The sequence below is a fragment of the Dasypus novemcinctus genome, chromosome 17, assembly GCF_030445035.2.
Source record: "Dasypus novemcinctus isolate mDasNov1 chromosome 17, mDasNov1.1.hap2, whole genome shotgun sequence".
In the NCBI taxonomy this organism is placed as follows: Eukaryota; Metazoa; Chordata; class Mammalia; order Cingulata; family Dasypodidae; genus Dasypus; species Dasypus novemcinctus.
The window spans coordinates 43,594,949-43,622,118 of NC_080689.1; the positions used below are offsets into that span (position 1 = coordinate 43,594,949).

Consider the following 27,170-nt stretch of genomic DNA (forward strand, 5'->3'; position numbering starts at 1 on the left):
GACTGTGCATGCTCCGAAGCTGTCAGGTATAAGCCATGCCCTCCAAGAGTTGACACACAGCAGGTACCCTGTGGGACCTCAGGAATCAGACAGTTTCCCCAGCTGAGCCCACAGAGACTTCTCCAAGCCCTGTCAGGAGGACGTGGAGTGGATGAGCTCTGCTGGTCCTGAGGACTCGGCAGAGCCGTTGGTTATTGAGCTACAAAGGCTCATTATCTGGTCTTAGAAAATTGGCTCCGCATCTGTTTCATCTTGAGAGAAAGGGCCATTTTCTTCTTCTGCCAGGCACTTCCAGGTTCCAGTACTTTTTTCTTTGTTTCTGAATGATCTTCTCACTGGCTTAAGGCCAGTTTGCCCCATTTGACCCTGACCCTCAGCTCTCTCCCTGTCCTTGTTACTGAAGACAGGCCCGGTCAGGGCAGATCCAGGTTCAGTGCAGCCACAGGGCTGGTTCTGAGCCAGCTGCTTGTCCTGTCTGGGTCAGTCACTAGCCTCTGTGTCACCAATCCATTCTGGTTGCAGTTTGTGCTAGATTTAAGGGCCCATCGTGAGACTGATGTCATCAAGAAACAAGCTCTTTCTCAAGGCTTGTGCCCCAGCCTCCAAGTGCAGTGGAAAGGAAGAACTTGTTGAGGGCCCTCCCTTGCTTCCGACATGCAGGAGGGTCCCGGGTCCCCTGGGGCCCTGGATATTGGGGGTGGGAGTAGGGGGATAACATTTTTCCCATAAACATTGAGCTGGCTTTTTAGCACTTCCAGAGTGTTTTCACTGATCCAGAGTCTAAGCTCTATATTCGAGGGGTGGTACTGTGGGTTAGGGAATAAATTATATTAATTATAATTTAGTACCTGTTGCTTTTTAAGCTGGAAAAAAAAAATTCTCACCAAACCTTTCTATGTGAGTATGAGAAGCAAGGACTAGTCAAGGCATTCTTAACCTAGGGAAAAAGAGTTTCCTTCTTTTTCAATGTTCAGTCTCCCATTATTTTATAAATATGATATCCAGAGTTCCTCCCATGTTAGGTGGACACAGCTGGCTTCCTAAAGGCAGCTCAGCCGTTTGACACACGTGTGTTTAGGCAGGCACCCAGCTGTGTTGCTGTTTCCTCCATTATTTCTGTGTCCCTAATGCCACAGCTGCACGGGGCCGTTGGAAGCAAGTGATGTTGTCAAGGCAGGAGTCACCTGGAGAGGAGAGAATAATTCAGCAGCCTCCATGGTGGCTGAACCTTGCTTTTGCCCTTGAGTGGAGTTCCAAAACCGCTTAAAGATGTTCCCAGTTTTAAAAAAGAAATGGAAAGAAGGCCATATACTGTTGATGAGCCTTAAGAAAAGTGGTCTGCATTGATCTGTCATAAGTTTTATTATTTTTCTCTGCTAAGTGAATTCTGGTTTCAGTTTATTATCCCCAGAGGCCACAAGAAACGAAACCGACCCTAGAGGGTACTTGTCTGTTTTTAAAATATACAAATCTCTGAGTCCTAGGTGCTGTCGTGGCACAAGCTAAGTAAGCATATAAACGTTCAGATCTAATCCCCTTTTCCAGAAATATTCTGACACTGTTGTGAACCTAGAGAGCAAAGTCATAGTAACATGCTTAAGTTCTGGAAATCTCGTCAATTACCACTGGGTACTGACAGGCATGGGTGGGGCGTGAATGGACCTTATAACTGTGGGAAACAACAGCCCGGTTTTATAACTCCCAGGTCCTTACTTGTAACCGAATCTGTGACCCAGCCTTGAGACCTTTCTCCTGAGTTTTACTTCCCATGAATGCCGTTGGTTGTTGCTGCTAGTGAACACTGAGGCATCTCCCGAGCTGTCTGAGTCAGTGACGGGCTTGGCTCCTGGCACGGCTGTGTCTCAATCCTCTGAGCACGCCCCACAAAGGCCAGTGCTTGGTCCATGAGCTGGAGCCATGTCATGTGGACAGGGGACTCTGAATCACCAACCTCCTTTTTTTTTTTTTTGTCTTTATTTTTTTAATGTTACATTCAAAAAAATATGAGGTCCCCATATACCCCCCACCCCCCTCACCCCACTCTTCCCCCCGTAACAACAGCCTCCTCCATCATCTTGAGACATTCATTGCACTTGGTGAATACATCTCTGAACACTGCTGCAGCTCATGGTTAATGGTCCACATCATAGCCCACACTCTCCCACAGTCCACCCAGTGGGCCATGGGAGGACATACAATGTCCAGTAACTGTCCCCGCAGCACCACCCAGGACAACTCCAAGTCCCGAAAATGCCGCCACTTCACATCTCTTCCTCCCACTCCCTACCCCCAGTGGCCACCATGGCGACTTTCTCCACACCAATGCCACATTTTCTTCGGTTACTAATCACAGTAGTTCATTTTGACTCGTCCCCTCTTCAGGGTCGCAACCCAAGAGAACGATTGGGCAGGAACATTGCTCTATCTGTGTGAGACTGTATTGTTTTAACTGGTGGGTGTGTATACAAGAAATACTTCCAAATGCTGCCTGCTGTATGTCTCCTTCAGTGAATCTTCTCAATGTTTAAGGTTGTTCTCATTTCCGTGAGATTCAAGGGTGTTTGTCCTCATCTGCTTATTATTTGTGAGTCTTCCTGGATGTCCAAGCCCTTTTGTGAGGAACCATGGAAGGAAATGGGATCTTCATTCACGACCTTTGACTAAGGGCAGAAGTGGCCTGCAGCTGTCACTAACTCCAACTCATATTCCTTTCCTCCTGAAAATATGCCTTATTTCCTTACAGCCCCCTAGAAATAGTATCTGATTTGAAGAACGTTTCTTTTTTTTTTTTTTTAAAGATTTATTTTTATTTATTTAATTCCCCTCCCCTCCCCCGGTTGTCTGTTTTCTGTGTCTTTTTGCTGCGTCTTGTTTCTTTGTCCGCTTCTGTTGTCGTCAGCGGCACGGGAAGTGTGGGCGGCGCCATTCCTCGGCAGGCTTCTCCCTCCTTGGTGCTGGGCGGCTCTCCTTATGGGTGCACTCCTTGCGCGTGGGGTTCCCCTACGCGGGGGACACCCCAGTGTAGCACGGCACTCCTTGAGCGCATCAGCACTGCGCATGGGCCAGCTCCACACGGGTCAAGGAGGCCCGGGGCTTGAACCGCGGGCCTCCCATGTGGTAGACGGACGCCCTAACCACTGGGCCAAAGTCCGTTTCCCTGAAGAACGTTTCTTGACATCACTTGCCCACCTGTGTTTTTACACGAGGAATTCCTTTAGCAAATAAATATTCCAGAGGTATAAGTCCAAATTTTTCAACAATTGTAAAATAGGATTTTGGGAAGAGGTTTGCCATGAAAAACAGCAATGAAGTAGAGTGGGTTTGGCCTTTATTGTTTCTTGTTAGGAAAGCAATAGACTCTAAAATTTTAATTTTTAGAAAGAAGTTCCTGTCTTTAATCTTACCTCCAATACAGCAACGTTTTAGTTTTTGCTCTCTAGTCTTAATATTTAGTATTTATTTAGTATTATATTTAGTATTTATTTAGTATTATATAATAAATGCTTTTCTTTTTTCGCATTTTACCTAAGTGGTAGTAAACATCTTATGATCCCTTTTTCTGAAGTTGTAGAACTCCTTTCGACTAAAACAGGGGTTCTTAACCAGGCAGGGGTCTACGGATTTCAGGGGGTCCGTGAGCTTTAATTGAACAAAATAAACTTATTATCTTTATTTTTTCTGACCTCTAGCTGAAACCTAGCATTTCCTTTTCTTATGAACGTATGTAATAAATTACAATAGTATTCATCTCATCTCACTTTACAGTTGTCACATACCCCGAAAAATCACTTATACTTATCCATACTCGGAAATTACAGTAGTTGTTAGATCCGGCGCTAGCTGAGTGTGAACCTTCTGCCCCTGAATTCTGAGAAGGCATCTGCGGTTTTCACCTGAATGACAAAGGGGTCCATGGAACAAAAAATGTTAAGAACCCCTGAAATAAAACAAATAATAATAAGTCACTATATGTATTTGTAAAAATGTAAAGTGTTACGTTAAGAGGACCCCACAGTGCTCACCTTACAGTATTATTTCCCTTTCTTGCCCTGAAGCCCTAGCCCCGGAAGCTGTGGGCGCTGCAGGAGCAGAGGGCTTGTCCCGGGGCAAGGATAGCTGCAGTGCGCTCAGTTGTCAGCACTCACTGCAGGCCTGCGTGGCCTGAGGCACCACCATAGACCTTCAGAAGACAGTGCACACTCTCCCTCGGCAATGCAGAGATACAGGTTATTTCCTTCCTCACCCTGCGCTGGAGGCTGGAAGATTGATGAGCACCTTGCCAGGCACATGCGGCACACAAGCGCTTTGAGAACTGGCGTGAAAACCCAGATCATGTTTGTGTGCTGTTTCTTGCCCACTCTTGGTTCCCTGTACTTCACCAGCTTTCTTTTTGGATTACCTGGGAGTATCGAGGAGGCAGTATCCATGGGAATGCTTCTGATTTCTCAGTGTGGTTCAGTTCATCCCCCATTGCAGTGGAGCCATCTAAAAGCAGTCCTTTCCAAGGCGTTCACGTTCCTGTCCCTTATTTTCTGGTGGAGATGCTGAACCAATGGGCGCGTGGACGACGTTTCTGGTGGAGAAGCAGGGGCCAGGACCTCCAAGGGTGGGCAGGAAGAAGCGCGGGTGCTGCCTCTGAGCTGTCGCTGGAGCCGTGCGTGCCCCGTTTCCCTTCTCGTTCACCATGTTCAGCTCCTTCCTTTTCTTACTAGTTTTGTCTAAGGTGCCTTGACCTTCTGTGAACCTTAGTTAACCTCATCTCTTAATGAAGCATGGAGTTGAGGTATATCATCTCAGTGGTCCAAAACGGATCATTCCTGGGTTTTGTTACAAGTCTTTTTCTAAAAATGGGAAGCTGTTTATCAGGCAACATTAATGTAAAGTCAGTTAAATGATTATGTGTGTGTGTATATATTCTTAAGCCCATACGTGTCCTCTCCACAGTTGTGGGTTTCTTGAATTCACCCTCAGTAGGGATGCATGCATAGTGCGTGCTCAGTGTTTTTTCCCTGTACCAGATCAGGAAGCAGCAGAGATCATCTGACTGTATCTTTGGCCTGCTGTGTGGCCTGTACTCACTCGTAGGACACTAAAATCTCTTGTTTATCTTGTCCCCCCTCACAGCTGTAAACAAACTCTTTTCAGCACATGTCAAAGCCTGGGAAAGAACTAGGGTTGTAAATTCTGTATTGCAAGTTTCCCTACTTTTCTAAAATTTATCATTATTATTGTTGTTATAACAGACACAGGAAGAATCGCGAGGCAGCCAGCGAACTTCTGATGCGACTGAAGGACAACAGAGATCTTCAGAAATTCCTTCAGGATTGTCAGGAGGTATGACATCACCCCTTAGTTTCTCCTGTCTGGGTCTCCGACAGTAGCCAGCTGGCACTTGGCCAGATATCCCTCCAGCTGGAAAACTAACTGAGACCAGAAGTTTGTATCACCTTTTAGGCTTGGGGGTGGGAGGGAAGCTTTGGCAGCCTGTCAACTCGCTAACCCAGGAGAACAGTGCTCACCCTGTATGTTCTGAGATTATCATTGTCTAGGACTGCACTGTCCACTACGGTACCCACTAGCCACACATGGCTTTGTCAATTGTTCAAGATCAAATGTAACTGAAAGGGTAGTTCCTCGGGCACACAACCTTTTTTGAAGTGCTCAGTAGCCACGTGTGACTAGCGGCTGCTGTGATCGAGTGGTGCCAAGTGGGGCCTTTCCATAGTCGCAGAAAGTTCTGTTCTAGAACATCCTACAAGTTAAAAACATTTTATGTTATTGTCCAAGTATTTAAAGCAATGTAAATTTAAATGGTACGGAAGGAAAGAATTACAAGGAACTGAAATTGGCTACCAGGTAAGAAACAGTTTAATTAGAAAGAAACCACGTTTCTTATTCACTTAAGATCTCCATCTTTCAGGTTCCTTGGGTATGTGTCTATATACTGAGAGCAGTAATCCTCTAGCAAACACTTCATTTTAACCTGTTATTATCTGATGTTTCTCATACTATTTCATACTCCCCAGACACATATATAAACAAACTTTGGAAGCTAGGATTGGTTAGAAAGCTCTCTGCAAGCTAGTTGGGGAAAAGCATCTACCTGGAGTCACGTGTGTAAATTCATGAGCAACACAATTTCTCTCTCTGCCAGAGGACAACTGTGATGCTCGGGCCTCTCTGGTTTACTGGAGCAAAGCTCCTAGGATGCAGAAATGGGATGGGGAACATCCACAGGAAGTGTAGACTCCGGGGTAGAGGGAGTGGGGCTGGGACCAGTTGTGCTGAGGTGACCCAGATCATCACACACACCCTGCATGCACAAGGTGGCTGTGTGTTGAAAGAAATGCAGCTGTTACAGTGACAGGTGAGGACATCTGTGACAGAAGCACTCCTGCATGTCCATTACACTGCTGTCTTATTGTGAGTCTTGTAATACTCTCCAGCCGCTAAACCCTACAAAGGAAAGCCCTAAACTCTGTAGCTCGGCGTCTGTCGGCTTTCAGGCCGCATTGATGAATCTAGGTCTTGGGGGATTTGCCTGGAGCCAGACAGGACGGGAGTGCTTCTCTAAGTGACTTGCAAGCATTAATAACCTACTTGAATAGGATGCTCATTTAAAGGGGCATTCATGTCCCAAGTCAGGGCGTAGAGGAGAGTATGGGAACCTGCATGTGGCTGTGGAGTTGGATGTTTGGCCACAGTGACTACCAAGTGGCCCTTTTGCTTTGGAGGGAATAAAAGGGATGGGATGTCTGCAGGCTGGGCTGTGCCTTCCACGACTTGAGGCACCATCAGTGGCTCATCTTAATCTCAGGCCCTGTTCCTGGGGGTAGAGGTCAGGGGCTTATCGGGATCCCAGACCCTTGCTTCAGGGGCATGTTGCCAAGAAGTTATTAGGAGGCAAGTGGATGGATGAGGGGAGCCCTTGAGAGAAACTCAGTTATGTCTGGAATTTCCTGTCCTCTGCCCTTACATACATGTGGATTCAGAAGTAGAAATAGGTGGTAAGTAGATGAGATGACAGTCCTAGCCAGTGGAATCACAGGAAGTGGTCAGTCACAGTAGGTCCCTTGCTTTTCATTCCCATTTGTTCCACATGAGTATCCTAAGTTACAAGTGTCCTAGAAACCCTGCTGCTGGTTTCTAGTTTCCATTTTGAAGCCTGGAGAGACTCCATCCTGTGGGATTTCTCCTCAGAGTGTACAGGAAAGTTTTGGCTGGGTCTTTTTAGGTCATGGAGATGATCTGCAGGTCTCCTGTGACAGCTCTGTTAAGCCTCCCAGGTCTATCCTTTTCCCCTGTTCTGCTTGTCTCTCCATGAGCCTCAATAAAAAATTCATGAACCCATAGTCTCTACCAGGGAGTGCCGGTCATCCCACATCAACATACACTGGCTCTCCTCAGTGGCAACGTCTAGCTCAGTTTTTGTGACTCCAAAACACTTGGTGTAGAAATACAGTCAGAAGGGTGATGGGTATTATTCTTGGCTGTAAATGTGCAGCCTCATTAAAGCATACTAGTTTTAAGCCAAATTCTCTAAGACTGGAGTCCATGTGCAGATCAGCTCTACATTTGAAAATCTACCTGTTAGGCCAGTAGATACTGAGCACACAGAAGTCAAATTTAATACCTTTACTGACTTGGTGTTGTTCAAGGCTCAGAGAATCCAGGGGTTTGTCTCTTTGTCACATCTCCTTCCTTGTTGAGTACCTTGACTAGAGAAGATGGGATGGTGAACTCAGCCCTGTGTGCGCCCCCACCCCAAACACCACCTGCATGCGGCAGCTGTTGTCCCAGCACTACCATGGGAATGATCAGGGACCCACCTACTCCCAGCTAAAGATAGAGATAGAAGGGGCAGAATTTTTGTAGTGTTATGTTAATGCAATATCCTGAAAAAGTGAATGAATAGTGTAAAAGTCATTTCATTTCTCTTTTTTTCCCTTTTACAGTACCCCTCCAGTTTTTTGGGTGAAGGAAAAAAAGAAATGTGTCTGGCACAGGAATACCCTGTCCAGTGCTTTGCATTTAGCTTAATTCGGTGATCAAAGCATTTTTCCTGTTCTTTTCCAATCCGCACAGCTATTTTTCCTGCAGAGAACGAGGATAGTCTTCAATGACCTTTGCAAATACGCACAGTGAATAACTGTGGCTCTAGTTCCAGAATGTTGATGAACTAGCAAGTTCCATAGACCCATTTATTGTGCTGCTTTTGCATGATCCTTTATCTATAGGATGGTGTGTTCAGCAAAGTGCAGATTTGTTTATAAGCCTTTGACTTTTATGTAGCTCTCTTTTTAGTCCCTCTTGGGTAGATGGTTATAAATAGAGAAAATTTGTGAATGTCTTTGGCACTTTCAGTAAATGCCTTTTATTGTGTTTAATCTGTTTGTGTGTGTGTAGAATACAATACAGGGAGAAGTTTTATCGTTTGGCTTCCTGTTTACCTCTCTGCCCCTTAGACTGAATGGGCAGCCATAGTATATTTTTCAGATAGCTACTCAGATGACTGAAAAATGGCTAAATCTTCTAAAGTAGGAAATTTAGTGTCTTATTGTTGAGTAACCCATCTGTTATGCTTGGTTGCTTACAAAAGGCTTATGAGATTTATTGGGTTTTTTTCCTTTCAACAAAGAGCAGGATCAAAGCTCTCATTACCTTTTCCTTTTACCCCACCCCCACCCCCGCCCCGTCCTCCCACATGGCGAGTAGCCTGAGAAAGGTGGTGATGGAGCCCAGAGTTTGCCCACTTTCAGTGCCAGAGTGGCTCCACTCTACTTTCCTTGACATGGTTTCCAAAGAACAGGCTTTCTGTTGTTTAATCAAATTTATGGGGAAGCCTTTCCCAGAAGCAATCCAGAGCACTAATGAATGGCCTTGCAAATGTTAATTCTGTGTGACTCTCCTCTTGGTTTTCTGTATACCATCTGTAAAACTTTGGAGGTAGGACCATGAAGGTATTCATGTGCAAACTTGTTGGGACAGCAACTAATGTAAAGGTGGACTTCTCATGGTCACATAGGACAGGGGTCGTGTTCCCTGAGGACATTTATTTCTAATTCTGGTCTGACTCTGCATTACTTTGCTTGTCTTTTGCCTAGGCAAATAGAAGGCTCTGCCTGGGTTAGGGCTATGCACAGGAAAGGAGTTAGGACTCTGGTGTGGCCCATCACAGGCAGGCAGCAGTGTGCTGGGGCCAATTTGGGATGAAAGCCAGTGGGAAATGTGGGTCCAGGTCCTGGCGTTTGGCCAGCTTCCGCCCCTGGGCCTTGTAAGACAACTCCCTACTCATCTCTCAGTGGCTGGCAGGTTCTGTGTGGCTTTCCAGAGTTTAGATCCAAGAAGACTTTTTGGGTCTCAAAATCAAGACCTGTGAAGTGTCAGATGAATGGAAGGCTCTTTAGGGAAATAGAGCCCATAGATAAAGAGGTGACAGTAGCTCAAACTTGGAGGACACATTGGAAGGGCATCGCTGTTGGCTTAGCCCTACAGTGCGCAGGTTGTTTATGCCTTTTGACATTTCTGTAGGTGCACCCATGAAGGGGCATTAAGAGTATAGGAAATAAAAGAGTAGGATTTTTAAGTTTGGGGCGGGGGGAGACTGTGTTTTAGAAAACTAAAAGAATAGAAAGATTGCCAAATGAAGTAAAAGATGGTCAATCATGACTAACATGGTATAGCTGATGCAGGTATTTGGAGGAGGAAAAAGTTATGACTTGGACTGGTCAGAGCAGAATTTTAAACACAAGCCTTTGGGGGAAAAGCTGGCTAAGAGAGCCAGACATTTTTAATGCTGTCACACAAGAGCTTTTGTACATCTGGATTTAATGTTAGAGACACAATTTGAAGCAAAGCCCCTATACAGGTAGTGGATACCTGTCATGACAGGTCTGCATTGTAAAGTTAAATATTTGGTTGGTTGTTGACGTGGAAACGTGTAATCTGCAGAGCATGATGTAAACACAACCCTTTCCAGGCTGAAGAAAGGTTGATGTCTGATCACAGTCTCTGAAACCCTCCTGCTTTCTTCCCTAGCTATCTCTCTGGATCAATGAAAAGATGCTTACAGCCCAGGACATGTCCTATGATGAAGCCAGAAATCTACACAGTAAATGGTTAAAGCATCAAGCGTTTATGGCAGAACTTGCATCCAACAAAGAATGGCTTGACAAAATTGAGAAGGTGGGTGAAAATGTTTGGGGTCTCCGCCTTCTTCAGGTGTGGCCATGGTGAGAAACTGAACTGGAGAGAGAGGAGCTCCTTTTTATTTGGCACATTTTCCAACATTTGAGTCACACCTGATCACATACAAAAGTTACACAGCCACTAGCATCCCACTTCCACATACCGATTTCTGACTTCAAACACCAGAAGGGAGAGAAGCAGAAACTCAGCCAGATGGTACCGAGAGCTTGATTTATCTTCTGAGGGATACTAGGTCTTTGTCTCAGCCATGTGTCTCGTCCACTGCAGGCACCTGACACTGGGAGCTCTGGATGCAAGCGCCCACTATCTATGTATACTGCACTGCAAGAACTTTAAAATATTATGCATGTTCAATTATCCCTGTTGCCTTGTGTGACAACTATATGTGAAGCACCATAATCATTGTTAAGATGTATTTGGGCACATGGCCATTCTGTGCAGCATTCCTAAATGTGAAGAAGAGTTTTCCCTTCCCTTCCCTTTTCTACCTTCACAGTTTTTGTTATTTCTGACTCTTAACTTAATAATGTGTTAGGATCTTTCAGTTATTAGCATTTCGTGTCCTGTCGCCCCAGTAGAAACCTCTATTTCAGCATGAGCAATCACTTGTTGCTCAGTCCCTATGAAATCCACAAAACATGTATAGACTAGGCCATTGGAGATTTTACTGGGCAGTAACTTCACGTGGAAAGACAATCTGTGCATACATGTGTGCATGTGTGTACACGTGTGTGTGAAATGAATGGGTAAATCAAATGTCTTTGGTTTGTTTTTCACAGTGATATGTAGTCTATATTTAATTATATTGATTTAAAACGACACTGGTTTATGTTTTCCAGGAAGGGATGCAGCTCATTTCAGAAAAGCCTGAGACAGAAGCTGTGGTGAAAGAGAAACTCACTGGTTTACATAAAATGTGGGAAGTCCTTGAATCCACCACCCAGACCAAGGCCCAGCGGCTCTTTGATGCAAATAAGGCTGAACTTTTCACCCAGAGCTGTGCAGATCTGGACAAATGGCTGCACGGCCTAGAGAGTCAGATCCAATCTGACGACTATGGCAAGGACCTCACCAGCGTCAATATCCTGCTGAAAAAGCAACAGGCAAGTGGACAGGGCGACCACATCCTTGGGCCTGTTCCCACTTTACAGCCACGGTTCTTATCATCTCAGGCCTCCACATTCTTGAGAGTTGATGCTCTGACAGCATTGTGAGGCATTTCCAGAGTCAACAGGAAAGACATGAGATTAGTAAAAGTATTGGGTATCTGTGCATGGGAATAATTTACATCATCTTAGTTAACAGGATATTATCTCCATTTAACAATGAGGAAATACTCATTTCATCTGACCCTACTTTTTTTTTTTTTTTATTGACTTTGTAATAATATTACATTAAAAATATATATGTGAGGTCCCATTCAACCCCACCCCCCCACCCCCCCTCTCCCCCGCCTACAACACTCGTTCCCATCATCATGACACATCCATTGGATTTGGTAAGTACATCTTTGTGACCCTACATTTTAAGTGAGCACAATGTTCATATTCACCCACACATCATTACAACTTGTAGATATGTGGCAGTAATCTGTGTTGCTCAAGGTACTTTGCAGAAATAAAAGAATCTTAACAGTTTTTTTACATCGTGATTGAAAAACACTAAGGGCAAATGAGTTTACCTTGAATTTATGAGAACACAGGTCTGATGAGGCGAGAAAGCAGGTCAGTGGCAGAATCTCCTGGGGCCTTTCCCGGCTGGGTTTGCAGTGCGTGGCCATGTCCTGCCTGGCCCAGCAATTCTGCTCCAGAACCAGTGGGTTTGCAAAGCCCATCTGTGCTGAGTGCCAGGGCTTGTTTCTTCACCCAAAGTGACATCACCTTTCCTTTTTCTAAATGTCATTGTTGCTCCATTCCTTTGAAGCTACTTGTTACGGAAGTTTTTCCACGGGTGGGCTGTCATTGTAGCTGTTTTCCTCCCCTACCTGCAACGGGAGTCATGTAATTCATTCTTGGTTGCAGACCCCTTGCCTATAAGCTGTCAGCCTGTGGGCCACCCAGGGTGATGCCTCCTGAGTGGGAAACCTCTGCTTCCACTGCCGCCCATTTTTTCTTCATGTAAATAAGTAATTTTTATGTTTTTAGCTCATTATCCAGTGTGTTAAAAAAAAAAAAAAACTTTCTGATTGAAGAAATTGAGGGAAGATGATTACATCAGCACCCCCCCCCCCCGCCCCACCTCCTTCTTGCCTAAAAGATCAGTGGCCTCTAGCAAGACTGCTCCATCCTAATAGTTAAATTTGTTTCCAAAATCATTTTGACTTCTTAATAGTTAGATTGGTCTTTGACAAATGGAACAAAGACTATCCTGTTCCCATAATTAACTCTTGTTTCTCCGATGATTTCCCTCCCGAGTTCTTGGATAAACGCTACTGTTACTCCCAAGTTAAAAATATCATGAACATAGGGTTTTTAAAAATCAGCTGATGGAGCAGAGTGCTGACTGGTAGCCTGATAGATGTTAAAGCCATTTCTTGGGCTTGCCACTGTATGAATTCCTATTCTTTAGCCTTCCCTCTTGGTCAGTGCCAATAGCAAGTTCTGTGTAAGAGTGGCTGTTCTCCCCGCTCTGGCCTGTGAGAGCTGATCTGTTTTCTGCCCTCAGATGCTGGAGAATCAGATGGAAGTTCGGAAGAAGGAGATTGAAGAGCTGCAGAGCCAAGCCCAGGCCCTGAGCCAGGAGGGGAAGAGCACAGACGAGGTGGACAGCAAGCGCCTCACCGTGCAGACCAAGTTCATGGAGTTGCTCGAACCCTTGAACGAGAGGAAGCATAATCTGCTGGCCTCCAAAGAGATCCACCAGTTCAACAGGGACGTGGAGGACGAGATCGTGAGTAGGCCCTCATGGCCCGAGCGGCGTTCCCGTGGGCCTCGCCAGCGGAGGCCCCTGTGCTCACCTCTCTTGAGCTCATCATGGGGCCCTGTTGGTGAGCTGAGCTGTCGGAGTCCCGAGTCTTCAGTGGGTTCTTCCCACTCCCATGCAAAATGCAACTCCACAGTTCTCACTGGGTTTCTGATGATTCTCTAGGACTTTTGTGCCCTAGAATGGCCTTTCCAATGCACGTTGAGCCTGACGCTGGGGACAAGTGCCCTGTATCTTCAGGCAGCCCTTCCAAACGGGATTGGACACACTTTCTCTGTGAAGCTGGCCTCTCCACTCTCCCCTGCTGTGTGTGTCTCATACGATTATTCTTTTGAGGGGTCCTGGAACTCTGTCTCACCACATGTTTACAATTCTTTCCAGCTGTGGGTTGGGGAGAGGATGCCCCTGGCAACTTCCACAGATCACGGTCACAACCTCCAGACTGTGCAGCTATTAATAAAGAAAAACCAGGTAAGTGTTTCTCTTCACCCTAGCTTAGCCTGATAAAATAATTGCCCTAAATTATAAGGCAAAGAAGGTGAGAGAGCTTCTTCAAATGCTCGTGATTACTTTGGGGCCCTGGTGGCACAGGGCAATTGCAGTTTAGCAAGTCTTTCGTGTGTGTTCCCCTCTCCCATCCAGACCCTCCAGAAGGAAATCCAGGGGCACCAGCCTCGCATCGATGACATCTTTGAGAGGAGCCAGAACATCGTCACCGAGAGTGGCAGCCTCAATGCCGAGGCCATCAGGCAGCGACTCGCTGACCTGAAGCAGCTTTGGGGCCTCCTCATCGAGGAGACGGAGAAACGCCACAGGCGGCTGGAGGAGTCGCACAAGGCCCAGCAGTACTACTTCGATGCGGCTGAGGCCGAGGCGTGGATGAGTGAGCAGGAGCTGTACATGATGTCTGAGGAGAAGGCCAAGGTGGGCCGCATCCCAGCACCCGGCCCCGACAGAGCCTCCTACTCAGGGCGGAGCCTGTGCCCTGCTGGTGGCTTTGTCTCGGTGAAGCGTTTCGCTTGTTTTCTCTGAGTATCACCGGGGCTCCGTGCTCCCTGAGGAGTCAGAGCTGGCTGATGATCCCCCTTGAAATGCTGTTTCGTCTGAATCCTAGTCTGTCATTCAGACTGGGTTCATACCTTAAATCTCTTTTTCTCTAATAGAGGTTTACCCGAGTACTTCTTGCTCTCCCTAGTTTCAGGGTTAGCTAAACTTTACAATGTACAAGACGCTTCTGAGACTGCGTACTTTCAGATTCTAGCAGGATGCACATGGTGCCTGAGCTTTCCTGGACTCCTGAGAGGGGTCTTAGCCCTTCTGTGTTGCCCCATGTTCATCATTCGCTGGGGCCTCCTGTGGTACAGTCCACCCTGATCTTTCAGGAGGCTTCTGTGTCCTGCTGCCCATCTCACGCTTCTGCTCTCTTAATTTCTGATCATCCTTCCTCCTGCCCCACCACGGGGTCAGGCTGTCCCTCTATTTTATTTTATTTATTTCTCTTTGGAGGTACCGGGGATTGAACCCAGGACCTCGTACCTGGAAGCAGGCATCAACCACTGAGTTACACCCGCTCCCCAGCCTGTCCCTCTCACAGTGGTGCTGGCCCAGAGAGGATGGCAGCGGTTGTGACATCCCCCCTCTTTGCAGGATGAGCAGAGTGCTGTCTCCATGTTGAAGAAGCACCAGATTTTGGAACAAGCTGTGGAGGACTATGCGGAAACAGTCCATCAGCTCTCCAAGACCAGCCGAGCCCTGGTGGCCGACGGCCATCCTGAAAGGTGAGTGAGAGCCTTTGGTACAGATGAGGCCAGGCCATCGACTCGTCCCAGTAAGGCACGCACCTGCTCAGCCAGGCAGAAGAGAAAGGCGGCGTTCATCTGGAGGAATTGGTAGAGCAGATCTTTGGGAAGCGTTGGCCCAGCGGGTCTCAGCCGAGTAGGGAGGGCAAACTGTTAGGTTCGATAAATAAATGTCTCCTGTCAGCCAAGGCCTGTTTTATTCCTGACAGCCTGAGTCAGAAGTGCAAATTGCCTTGCACAGGTACCTGTTGTCAGAGCATGTGCTCCTGGGTTGAAACAGTCTTCCAGTGTAGGGAGGTAATTATTGGACAGACAAATTTTAGGATGAGCCATAGACAAGGCTACTTGGGATCAAAATAAAAGGTCTTCCAGGAAGAGCAAAAGGTCTCCTAACTCTCACACGTTAGTGCTTAGAAAGCAGTGGGTGTGTGTGGTGGTCCCTGACTATCTGTCAGCCGCTGTTCATGGCTTAGAAAGAGAAGGAACTGGCTGTGAGCCTTAGCCCAGTGCCTCTGCTGGCATGGGAGGTCCTTACAGTGTCCCAGGGGTCCCAGAAAATAGCCTTCCTAGTCGCCAGGGAGAGACAACAGATCCCTGTCTTTTTTATTTCTTTTCATTGGATTGTCATACTAGAAGGGATTGCTTGGAGGGAAGGGAAGCAGCCTGCTGAGGCAGCCTGCGCCCTCGAAACTGGAGCAGCAGGGTCAGCACGAGCATCCAGCCCAGAGAAAGTCCAGGCTGGCGTGCGCCAGGTGGAGTGTTTCGTTTGCTCCTCACGCAGCGTGGTGCTTGAGAATGAAAGATACCTCCTTGACTGCCAATTTTGTAGTAACTTCCAGCATTGAACCAAGTCTTGACTTCCAGAACCAGTGGCACTGAGAGCTCAGATTCCCCCCCCATCATCATTCTCAGGGTGACCTTTACCCTTAATTATCGTGTGTTTTGATGACATTTAATACTTCAGTGTGAAGTTGAGGTCAAATTTCAGAGTTTTCTCTTAGACTAAATAGGCAAACCTGAAGCTGCCGTTGAGAAATTTTGTTACACCCTCTGCCAGCATTTGTATCTTCCCTGAAGAAAATCAACATGTAAGCTCTCCCCCTCTTTCAGTGAGCGCATTAGCATGCGGCAGTCCAAAGTGGATAAACTTTATGCTGGTCTGAAAGACCTTGCTGAAGAGAGGAGAGGCAAGCTGGACGAGAGGCACAGGCTCTTCCAACTCAACCGGGAGGTGGACGACCTGGAACAGTGGATCGCCGAGAGAGAGGTGGTCGCAGGGTCGCATGAGCTGGGCCAGGACTACGAGCATGTCACGGCAAGTACCGCGGCCCTGCGTGAGTGGCAGTGCATCCTGGGCTGGGTATGGAAGGTCCTCTGCATTCCTCTTTGATGAGCAGATAAGCCCTCTGTACCCTAGTGAAAGGTCAAACATGGGGTTTGCCTTTCACTCCGCATTTTTGTCGCACCTGGGTGACTTGGGCTTAGGTTGAGTAACCTCTCTAGGTCTCGCCCAGCGGAGACAGCAAGCAAGAAGAAAACCTGATTAATGAGAGGTTTTAGAGCTAAGACCTATTGCTCTCAAGTCATGTGCATTGCTGTTAACTTCCCACCTAGGGGCAGTTTCTTTCCAAAGTTTATTCATGTGATCGAGGGATGAATTTTGCACAGTGGTCTCACTGATCTCTTTCTGCTGTTCCCCATTCCAGATGTTGCAAGAACGATTCCGGGAATTTGCTCGTGACACGGGGAACATTGGGCAGGAGCGCGTGGACACGGTCAATCACATGGCAGACGATCTTATCAACTCTGGACATTCCGACGCCGCCACCATAGCAGAATGGAAGGATGGCCTCAACGAAGCCTGGGCTGACCTGCTGGAGCTCATCGACACAAGAACGCAGATTCTGGCGGCCTCCTATGAACTGCATAAGTTTTACCACGATGCCAAGGAGATCTTTGGGCGCATACAGGACAAACACAAGAAGCTCCCTGAGGAGCTTGGGAGAGACCAGAACACAGTGGAGACCTTGCAGAGAATGCACACCACATTTGAGCACGACATCCAGGCTCTGGGCACTCAGGTGGGTGGGAGAGCAGAGCTGGGGTTCCGCTGGGGGAAGGCTTAGGTGTTTCTTTCCATATAGGGTCTGTGCATTTGGAGCATCTCTCCATTCCTTGCCTCCCTCAAAACTTGCCTCAAGGAATTGCCCAGATTAAACACACACAGACACCCGCACTTACACTGCCATAAATCTCTGTATGGGGAACCCCCATCCGTCCATAAATCTTTAAGTTTACCACATTTGCAAACACTGCTAGATGAGTGCCCCCGTGATTAAAGAAAAAATAAATAAAGCAGTTGCACACACAAACATTTGCAAGGTATAGGCCTTCTCAATAAGAGTTTATGTTATGTTAGCATAACAAGCCAGGATAAGTTCCAAAATAATACCTTATTATTTTCCATCAACCAGTGTCTGAGTAAGGTATCCGGAAGGAAGGAAAACACAATTCTAATGTTCTAATGTGCCTGGCGTTTTTCCCACCAGTATAAAATGACTAACATTAAGATTTTGTTTAAATGATGTTTGATAAAGTAATTATAACGTAACAGTAGGGTTCTATAGTATAATCACTCTCTACTTTCATTTCTAATCATTCCACAGTTTCTAGTTTAGTCTTATTTCTTTTGATTTAATAATAAATTATGGTTTTTTTTCTCCTTCCCTAAAATTCCTGGTCCTAGAAAAGCCATTTTTATTAAAAGTACCAGTTCCAAGTACACCAGGGATTTTGTTATTATCTAGGAGCACATTTATCATCCAGTGCAAGGGTCACCAAACTTTTTCTGTAAAGGGACAGATAGTAAATATTTTTGGCTTTGATGCCCTGCAGCCTCTGTTACATACTTAAATAAATGGATGTGCTGTGTCCCAGTCAATACTTAAAAAGCAGGCAGCCCAGCTTTAGCTGTGGGCCAAGTTTTCTGACTACTGATTGGGTCAGGAGCATCAGCTGCCATTCTTCAGTGTACTTGGGGGAGTGTTGGAGTGTGTTCTGTGGAGGGACCACCTTTACTGCCAGCCATTGTCTTCTCTGTTGCGTCTCTGCTCAGATTAAATGGCTTCAGCTTTTCCACCAAGGGAATAGAAGGTGTTGAGGGAATATTTAAAAGGTACATGGAGTGGCTCGGGCTGAAGTTGAAAAGGGGTCCGCCAAGCGTAAGGGTCCCTGATCTGTTCTAGAGCTGGGGGAATGATGCCATCTGAAAGCTCATCGTGGCTTTTGTTCATTCCACATAAGGTCTCGGAGCACCAAGTGGCCCCGGGATGCGTGGGGGCGCCTTGGGCACTTGGTTCGAGCATGCGCACTGAAGACAGGCAGACCCTGGTTTGATTTGGGGCCCGTCACTCAGTTCAGCTGCAGGTTTACCGTACCTCTAAGCTTCACTTGCCTAATAATGCCCTGAGGATTGAGGTGAATACTCATAAGACATAGGCTGTAGCAAAAGCTCTCTAAATGTTCTCTCTGTTGTTGTGTAAGAAGCACTTAGGAAAACTTTGGGAATGCCTGGAGATGGAGTTAGAAAATATCCTATCAGCAGTAAATCTTTCCTTTGCACCTTGAAAATCATTTACTTTTAGAACCTGAAGAGACTCAAGAGACGTTGAAATTGCTCCTCGCTTTTTCATTAAGTCTCTTCACCTGTTAAGGTTCAGAGAGGTGAGGGAGCCTATCAGGATTGAGTCACGGCCAGGGCAGGTGTCCACTCAGGCCGAGAGCCTCACTCCCTGCACAGCTGCTGGACGAGACCATGCACAGCTCTAAGAGTACGTGTGCCCCTTCTGCTCTTAGGGTAGTGATGGCAAACCACCAGAAAGAAGGCTCTTGGCACAGGTGTGCAGAAGGCAACTGTTTCTTACTCCTTAGCTGTTGAACTCTGCGCCTACCTGTGATCTGCCGTGCCCCAGTCTGCACTGGCTGCAGGGAGCCTCCCAGGGTGTGCACCAGAGCGTGGTCCTGAGTGACTGAGCAGTTCATTGTTGTGGGACTTTTCACTCTTGCTCTCTTCTTCTTCCACTTTGCATTTTGTCACGAGAGCAATTTAAAAATAACCAAAGATACAGGAAAAGACTTTTTTTTTTAATTGCTTGAAAAGATGTGGTTAGTAACATAGAAAATTAGCTTTTCAAATAATTTCCCAGGAATTTGCTCATTGTAGTTTGTTACACCTGAGCCATAAAGAGAATATTTCCAACAGCCCTGTAGGATATGGAAATCAATTATCAGCGAAACCAAATCCCATGATAACTTTTTTTTCTTAGCCTTTTTGAAGTATGCTTTTTAGATTAGAAACGTTGTAAGTTCATAGAAAAAGCATGCAGAAAACAGAGTTCCAGTATACTCTCTCTCCTTTTAACACCTTGCATTAGTGTGGTGCCTTTGTTACAAGGGATGAAAGAATATCATTAGTTATACTAGTAATTCTAGTCCATGGTTTACATTAGGGTTCACTGTTGTGCAGTGCTACGAGTTTTTTCCCCCACTGATTCTTGCGTGTTTTGCAGAAACCTCTTTTTTACCTGTTGCCACCTAAAGTCCTTTTGTGCAATTGGGGTCAATAAATCACCTCCCCACAAGCCCCAATGTTGTCCATCCCCACCCACATTCCCCCCACGTCACATTTCACCCATTCTCCCCTCACAGACATAGGAAGGCTGTCAACGTCCAGGACTATTATTTCAATGAGACAGGCTTATCAGTAAATAGTGATGGAGTACACTTTACCCATATGTGTATATTCTTACGTAGGATTGTATGCATGTATGGCACAAGTAATATATTACGTACGTTATACAAAGCATATGGGAAAAGAAATTTAAAGACATAAAATAGCCTTGGTTATTAGTTTCTTTTGTATCCCTCCAGAGGGTCTTTAGATATACAAAAAAAAGATGCAAAAACCTATTCTTGTGTTCCCCCTTTTATGCACAGAGAGCAGGATAGTATGCGGCCTATCTCCACTTGGCTTGTTTCACTTAGCTCTCATGTTGTCACGCTTTTCTTACTAGTGTGTAGAGTACTTCCTCAGTCTTGCTTGTAGCTGTGTGGGCATCTGTTGTATGGATATAGCTTGATTGATTTAACCAATCCCCATTGATGGACATTTACATTATTTTCAATCTTTGGCTTTCACAGACAATCCTGCCTGACTAATCTTATATATATTTCATAAGTAAGCAAGAATATCCATAGGAAAAATTCCCCAAAGTATAATTGTAAAATCTAAAAATGCATGCAGTTGTGATTTATGGGTGTTGCCCATTGCCTTTGGTAGGAACCGTGTCCTTTCCCACTCCTATCAACAAAATATTAGTTCACTGACAAATAACGTCATCAAACAAATTTTTGCCAATTAATAGATGACAAATTACGGTATCTCTGTTGTAGCACCTTTTTGTGTTTAAGACCCATTTTCATTTCCTATTTCCTGAATTTTTTTCATGCCAATGTTTGTATTTCGGCTTTGGCAACTGTCGTTGCTGAAAATATTGACCCATGAGAAGTACACAGGTGCAAATAGAAGTAGTATATCATTGGCTGCATTTACCTAATTGCTACACGTCTTTAATTTCATCTTCCTAGACATCAGTCATTTGTTCTTTCAATCACATTAAGAGCTGCTTTTTTGTTTTCCAACTTCAAATGTCCCATTTTGTAGGTTTTTACAAGTGAAAAGTGTATTGATTTCAGCAGCAGCATCACATACCAGTGGAAAGGCATTTTCAAAATGCATTCTTCATGAAAGCTACTTTCTCATTCATGATTTTTTTTAAAAAATCAACTTTCCTCCAAAGAAGCAAATTATTTTTTACTAGACCCAGATCTGTGGCATGGGCTTTCTGTTCATGTCCACACTGTCCCAGGCACCTCCAGGGAGCTGCTCCTGACTAAGCACTCCTGCCTGCCTCCGTGTAGCATTTCGTTTGTCTTATTCATACGGAACTTCATGTAGTTAAGAATGTTTATGGTAAACTTGGGTTTTTGTGCCCGGGTCTCCCCCGTGAAACTTAAGGCTCTTGAGGGGCAGGAGACTCAGGCCCCCTTTGGCGTTTCAGCAGCATGCTTGTCGGGCAGATGGAGGAGCGGGTGGGCTGACGGCGCGCAGTCTGAGCGGCCTGTCTTCCCTGCAGGTGAGGCAGCTGCAGGAGGACGCGGCCCGTCTCCAGGCGGCCTATGCTGGGGACAAGGCCGACGACATCCAGAAGCGGGAGAACGAGGTCCTGGAAGCGTGGAAGGCCCTGCTGGACGCCTGTGAGGGCCGCAGGGTGCGGCTGGTCGACACGGGCGACAAGTTCCGCTTCTTCAGCATGGTGCGCGACCTCATGCTCTGGATGGACGACGTGATCCGGCAGATCGAAGCCCAGGAGAAGCCGAGGTACCACGCTGACCTGGTCGGGAGCAAATGGGGCCAAGCATAGAAGGATCTTCCCGAGAGGACGTCGAGCCTCCAAAGCGGTTCTCGCCTGAGGGCTTCAAGGGCAGAGTGGGGTGAGGGGGTGGTATGCTGGGGGCAGCCGCCACCGCGTCGGTTGTCTCCGACCTGTCTTGCCGGGGCATGAGGCGCCTGGTGGTGTCCAGCCCTGCCTGTTTGGCCCCATCTCACCTGCCCCCACGTTCCCTGCCCGCCCATCTCCTCCTGCTGGTGGCTGGACACCTCATGCTTCCAGCAGCCACGTAGTGGGTTTGTAAGTCTGCCTCATCATTGGAAGGTGGCTTTTCTGAATCCTTTTTCTTTGCCTGTGTAGCTGATGAATAACCATTCTGGGAGCAGATGGAGCTCAAGCAGCTGAGCACCTCTTTCCCACATACGAGATCCCGGGTTGGATCCCTGGTACCTCCTAAAAATAAATACAAATGAAAAAACCAACTCCGGGAAGCTGATGTGGCTCAATGGCTGAGTGCCAGCTTCCCACATACGAGGCCCCAGTACCTTTAAAAAAAAGTTCTGTCCCTTTTCACACGTTACTAAAGATGTCACTCAACATCTGCTTTAATGCTTTCTTTTGATTATTATTTAATATTTGTTCTGAGCCTTTCCTTTGGCTTTGTTTCACGCAAAGCAGCAAAGAGAAGCTGATATAAGCTGAATAAGCAGGCACTTAAAGATCTTGTGGTTCACATCTGTCGGCTTCAGCCTGCACCATAACTGAGAAGTGAATTATTCCCCAAGAGAAGAAATATTTTTAAAATCTATAAAAATGCCATTATATTTCCTGGATCAGGCTTTTTCAGTTAGTAGGTTTTGACCTATGAGACACTCTCACGGTTTTACCTATAGTTGATTTTGAAGCTGGTTCCCACTCTCTGTCTCTCTCTGTCTGAATAGAGACTTACATCACTTGCACTTTGGAATCCACATGGCCTGCGTCTTTGACAGTGAACTCATCGGGGTGTAATTGGGACACCTGTTACTGCCTCTGAGCCTCTGTGGTTCTGAATTGCAATTTGAAATAAAGGTTTGAACAGAAATCCACTGGTTTTTCTGGCCCCCACCTAAAAGCATTTTGAATTATTCAGGCACAAAAAGAAATGTAAGTTGTGCCTTGTTCTTAGTGTTTGGATGCATAGCTGGTCCTGAGTCACAGCATCATCGTACTTTAGCTCCAGTGACCCAGTCTGTGCTCACACTGCGAATCACACCATGGGACAGTTTCCTTCAAATTAACGACATTTTAAAACCTCCACGTTTATTTGAAGAGTTTAAACTCCTGAAGGAAGTATTATTTTTCTAATTCTAGGGATGTATCATCTGTTGAACTATTGATGAATAATCATCAAGGTATCAAAGCTGAAATTGACGCTCGTAATGACAGTTTCACAACCTGCATTGAACTTGGGAAATCCCTGTTGGCGAGAAAACACTACGCGTCTGAGGAGGTAGGTTCTTGCTTTGCTTTGGGACCACAGGGCGAGTGTACCTGGTGTTAAGCTGTAAATGATTTTGTGTTGCATGCATGTGTGTGTGCACTTCTGTATATGCACATACATACAGAGTTATTTGTGTACACGTATACGTGTGCATGCCCACACATACTTATATCCATTTCAAAACTCTTCTCTTCTTTGCTGTGCATCTAGCATAAGATAATTACATAAGAGCCAGTCAACTGTGGGACAGAAGACAATTTTGAGGCCCCCCAGTTGAAGTTTTGGCATCTTCTCGTCTCCTTCATCAGTACTTTTCCTGGGTGACACCCCTTCTCCATCCCATATGCCGTAGATGAGTTTGCTTTTGGGTGGAAAGTTGCCTGTTCCCATTAGGATGTTGATAACAAAGAGGCGAATGAACAGTTTGGTGCGCATTCACTCCAAGGGAACAGATGTCCTCACAAAGATTTCCAGGCTTTTTCCTCCCTGCTGTCCCTTTCTTCCTGACTGTAACTGCTGCAAGGAGCCCTGCTGCATTGTTGGCCTCCTTGACAAGGCAGCTGGAGCAGAGCCTTCCTTACTCTTGGCTCTTCCTAGAAAGAGCATTGCTGTGCTTTTCCCTCCCCCTGTCCATTATGCAGGCTTTGCGATAGTCTTTATAGAAAAATGTGTTTTTCTGGTATAAGATGACCAAAGACAAGGAAATATGGTGCAGTCTGTTACGATGTCCCGGGGCCCTTCTTTTCTCACAGATCAAGGAAAAGTTGCTGCAGTTGACGGAAAAGAGGAAAGAGATGATTGACAAGTGGGAAGACCGATGGGAATGGCTAAGACTGAGTAAGGACGTGCTTTGTTTACCTTTCTGGTCTTTTGGGTGTCCCCTGAAAGCATGTGAGTTTGTTTTCATGTTTTTGTCAGTGTAATGTTATCACAATAGTTTTTGGAGTCCCAAATGCTTCAGGTTTTCAAGTCATGTTTCACCATCACGTTGTAAGTATTTTTAAGTATCCTGTGACACACTCATTCTTTTTCACCCCATGATTTATCTCAGTGTTACAAGTATTATTTGGGTGTTTGTTAGGATCCACGCAGGCTTGAGATAATTCAGCATCCCTCTGAGCGTACAAATAGCAGTTACTGTCCTCCAGATTATCTTCAGGAAAGCTTATTACTAGAGTCGAGAAGGTAGAAAATTGGCCTGATTAGGTCTTCTATCTGGTGATGTTAGTGGAAGGTTGATACGTAATAAAATAAAAGGTAACATGTATTGCAAGTTTGCATTGAACTGAGCCTCTTCTAAGCATTCTCTTTTTATTTGAATATTTAATCCTCACAGCAACCCTGTGGGGTAGGTTCTGTTTTTAAACCCTCATCTTACAAAGGAATTTGTGAGCAGTGTTTATAATATATAGTATTGGGAGTAACTTGTCATACTTGGTGAGATCCAGTTATGATATAATTGGTATGAACACTGAATGTAGCCCTACTCAAGCATTACTATACTTTGCCAGACTCTTGGGGGCTCTGGGCTCTATCCTCTTACCATAACCCCTTTTCAGGGCACCAGTGATACTTGCTGGAAACAGAACCTACGTCCATCAAGCACCTCACCCTCTTGGGCCCAGTGCCTTCAGAAGTCTCCTTTTTGCCATTCTTAAGATGAAGGCTTGGTCTGTAAAATGTGAGAAGTCCCAGGGCAGCTGCAGTACAGCTCAGCAAAACCCGTGTTAAACACCTCTGTGACCCTGGGCACCGGGCTGCCACATTTCACAGTCCCTGGCCTTGAAGAGCGGGCGAGGGATCTCTTACCCTCCCTGGCAAGTCCTTGGTGCAGGGGTGGCATTTTCTCCCTGTGGCCCTGTTGGGGGCTACCAGGGTGAGGAAAGGGGTCAGCTGATCAGCTACAGGTCCCATCTTCTGGGGGACATTGATAGTGCCTAGAGTCTATTTCTTACAGGCGTTGCTACACGAAATGTAATCAAAATTCATGTTCGTGGGCAGGTGCTACCCAGCCTCCTCATAGCTGCAGCAGAAGTAGCGCTATGTGTGTGTTTCCATGCACAGAGGGACAGAATGAAATAAAGCAAAACCTGTGTTGTCACCCACTTCTGTAGTGCTCCTGTATCCTCTTCTCCCTCTGAACTCTCCAAAATAAAGCTTACAACAGCATCCCAAAGAAAAGGTGATTTACCAAGGCCTGCTCCTTGACGTAATCTGGTTCTGTGGAGAGTATGAACCCCTGCAGGCTCTGAAGCTCCCTAAAGCAGGCTGAGGGAGCAGGTGCCCATTCTGGACCTGCACTGGCCAGGGTGGTAGCCACTGTCCACAGGCGGCTGGCAAGTGCAAGAAGTCTGGCTGGTCTGTGCTAAAAGTGTAAATAATATGCACATCAGATTTTGAAGACTCAGAACGAGAAAAAAAATGTGATAACATGTGGAAATTATATTTAGGATACATTGAGTTAAATAAAATATACAGTTAAGATTAATTTCACCTATTTCTTTTTACATTCTTCACGTACTACTAGGAAATTTAAATTATGCTGTGTTTATGTTGGACAGCCCTGACCTAGAGTAGATAGTACGGGTTGTCCCAGCAGCTTCCACCAGTTCCCAGCAGTGCCGGGAGCTGAGGCTGACCTCAGGGGCCAAGTCCCTGCCTCGGCACTCACTCTTGGTACCCCTGTGCAGTTCTGGAGGTCCATCAGTTCTCAAGGGACGCCAGTGTGGCCGAGGCCTGGCTGCTCGGACAGGAGCCGTACCTCTCCAGCCGAGAGATAGGCCAGAGCGTGGATGAGGTGGAGAAGCTCATCAAGCGCCATGAGGCATTTGAGAAGTCTGCGGCCACCTGGGACGAGAGGTTCTCCGCCCTGGAAAGGTTGACGACGGTACGTGGCAGCTGGACCCTGGGCTGCTTTACCTGTTGGCTCGCATGGACAGCCTTCTCCTCCCACTTGCCTCTTGACCTAGGGAGTTCACATTATTGCTTGGTTTTCAGAAGCAATGGGACTTTCCTGAAATAGATGGCTCTCAGTGCAGGACCTCGGGAGAAGGTCCAGGGCTGCTACCCCGCATCATCTCCTGGGCAGCTGGGTTTATCGTTGCTTACAGTAGCATCGTGCCTGGGCTTTGAATGATGGCAGTCATTTTCCTCTTTTGATCTGCTTTTCCTCCTCTATTTCACAGAAGATTTGGTTTCAAGGGGGCACAGTCTTAACATTTCTTCAGAATTTGAATTTCCATCAAGCATAGCTTGACCCTAGGCTGCTGAAAATTCTCTCCATACTATCATCGCTTCTGCCAGGATAGAGGCTTTAGAATAAGACATGCTCAACAGTGTTCCCACTTCCAAGATTTTTGTACTGGTAGAAAGAAGATTCCTTGTGGTATAAAAATGGTGTTTCTTTCCAATTTCTACAGTTCTGGGGGTTTCAAATGTACCTGTATAATTCTGTGTTAAGACAGAATTCTTCCAGTGCATGCACACTGCTGATAGAAATGGCTTAGTTTCAGTTAGACTACTCTTTTAATGTTTGGTTTGGATTTTGGCTGAGCATAAATCCCTACCACAGCACAAGAAGCTTCCTTGAGCATTATTGCAGCTCCGCCGTAGTGGCCTTTGTCTGAGCTCTGTGTTAGTGGGAAGTCTGGCAGGACCCTCAGGCTCAGCTACTTTGTTCTTAAGTAGACTTGAGAGCTACGTGATTAACTCAGAAATTAAAGCCAGAGTCCGAGGGGGCACCCAAACAACTCACAGGAATTTTGCCACCCCATGGAAGAGCCCTCTTGTCCCACTCCAACTGAGGTTCCCTGTAGTTCTCTGTTGTCGCTGTGGTTCCTGGGAGCTGAGAGCTGTTGGCTTAGGACGTTAGTGCCTCTGTTTGTCCCCTGGGATCCAGTGCAGAATGTTCAGGGGGACTTGGGAAGCTCGTCAGCAACCCTTTCCTTAAAAGAACTGATCTTGGGGGTTCTGCTGAGCTTCCCTGCGCTTCCCCCTCAGCTGGAGTTACTGGAAGTGCGCAGACAGCAGGAGGAGGAGGAGAGGAAGAGGCGGCCGCCCTCCCCGGAGCCGAGCACGAAGGCGTCAGAGGAGGCCGAGTCCCAGCAGTGGTGAGTCCCAGGCGCCAGCACACGTGGTGCAGCCCTAGCTCCGGAGGCCCGTGGGGTCTTTGGATGTCTTCCGGGGCCGGGCACGGGCCTTCCCTATCAGCTATTTCCATAGAGAATCTAGGCTCTGTGTAGTCACCCCTGAGTGACCGTGAGGATGCCAGCCTGCCCACGGCTACACGTAGCCACGCGGGTGCACACA

General features: G+C 46.4%; 1 protein-coding gene across 7 annotated transcripts in view; it reads left to right on the plus strand.

The window, feature by feature from the left end:
• The window catches only part of SPTBN1 (spectrin beta, non-erythrocytic 1), a 209,084-nt gene that overhangs the window by 171,895 nt on the left and 10,019 nt on the right, over positions 1–27,170 (plus strand). For all 7 annotated transcript variants that reach the window (XR_011646105.1, XR_011646106.1, XM_058278571.2 and 4 more), the window contains 14 exons: positions 5,244–5,334; positions 10,039–10,185; positions 11,049–11,312; positions 12,874–13,098; positions 13,513–13,602; positions 13,774–14,055; positions 14,779–14,909; positions 16,041–16,245; positions 16,637–17,011; positions 21,125–21,369; positions 22,733–22,871; positions 23,615–23,699; positions 25,553–25,749; positions 26,862–26,971. Coding sequence is in view for 5 of the 7 variants with exons in the window: in XM_058278571.2 (XP_058134554.1) it covers positions 5,244–5,334; positions 10,039–10,185; positions 11,049–11,312; positions 12,874–13,098; positions 13,513–13,602; positions 13,774–14,055; positions 14,779–14,909; positions 16,041–16,245; positions 16,637–17,011; positions 21,125–21,369; positions 22,733–22,871; positions 23,615–23,699; positions 25,553–25,749; positions 26,862–26,971 (2,586 nt within the window). In the remaining 2 variants the exon portion in view is untranslated. The remainder of the gene's footprint in view (positions 1–5,243; positions 5,335–10,038; positions 10,186–11,048; positions 11,313–12,873; positions 13,099–13,512; positions 13,603–13,773; positions 14,056–14,778; positions 14,910–16,040; positions 16,246–16,636; positions 17,012–21,124; positions 21,370–22,732; positions 22,872–23,614; positions 23,700–25,552; positions 25,750–26,861; positions 26,972–27,170) is intronic.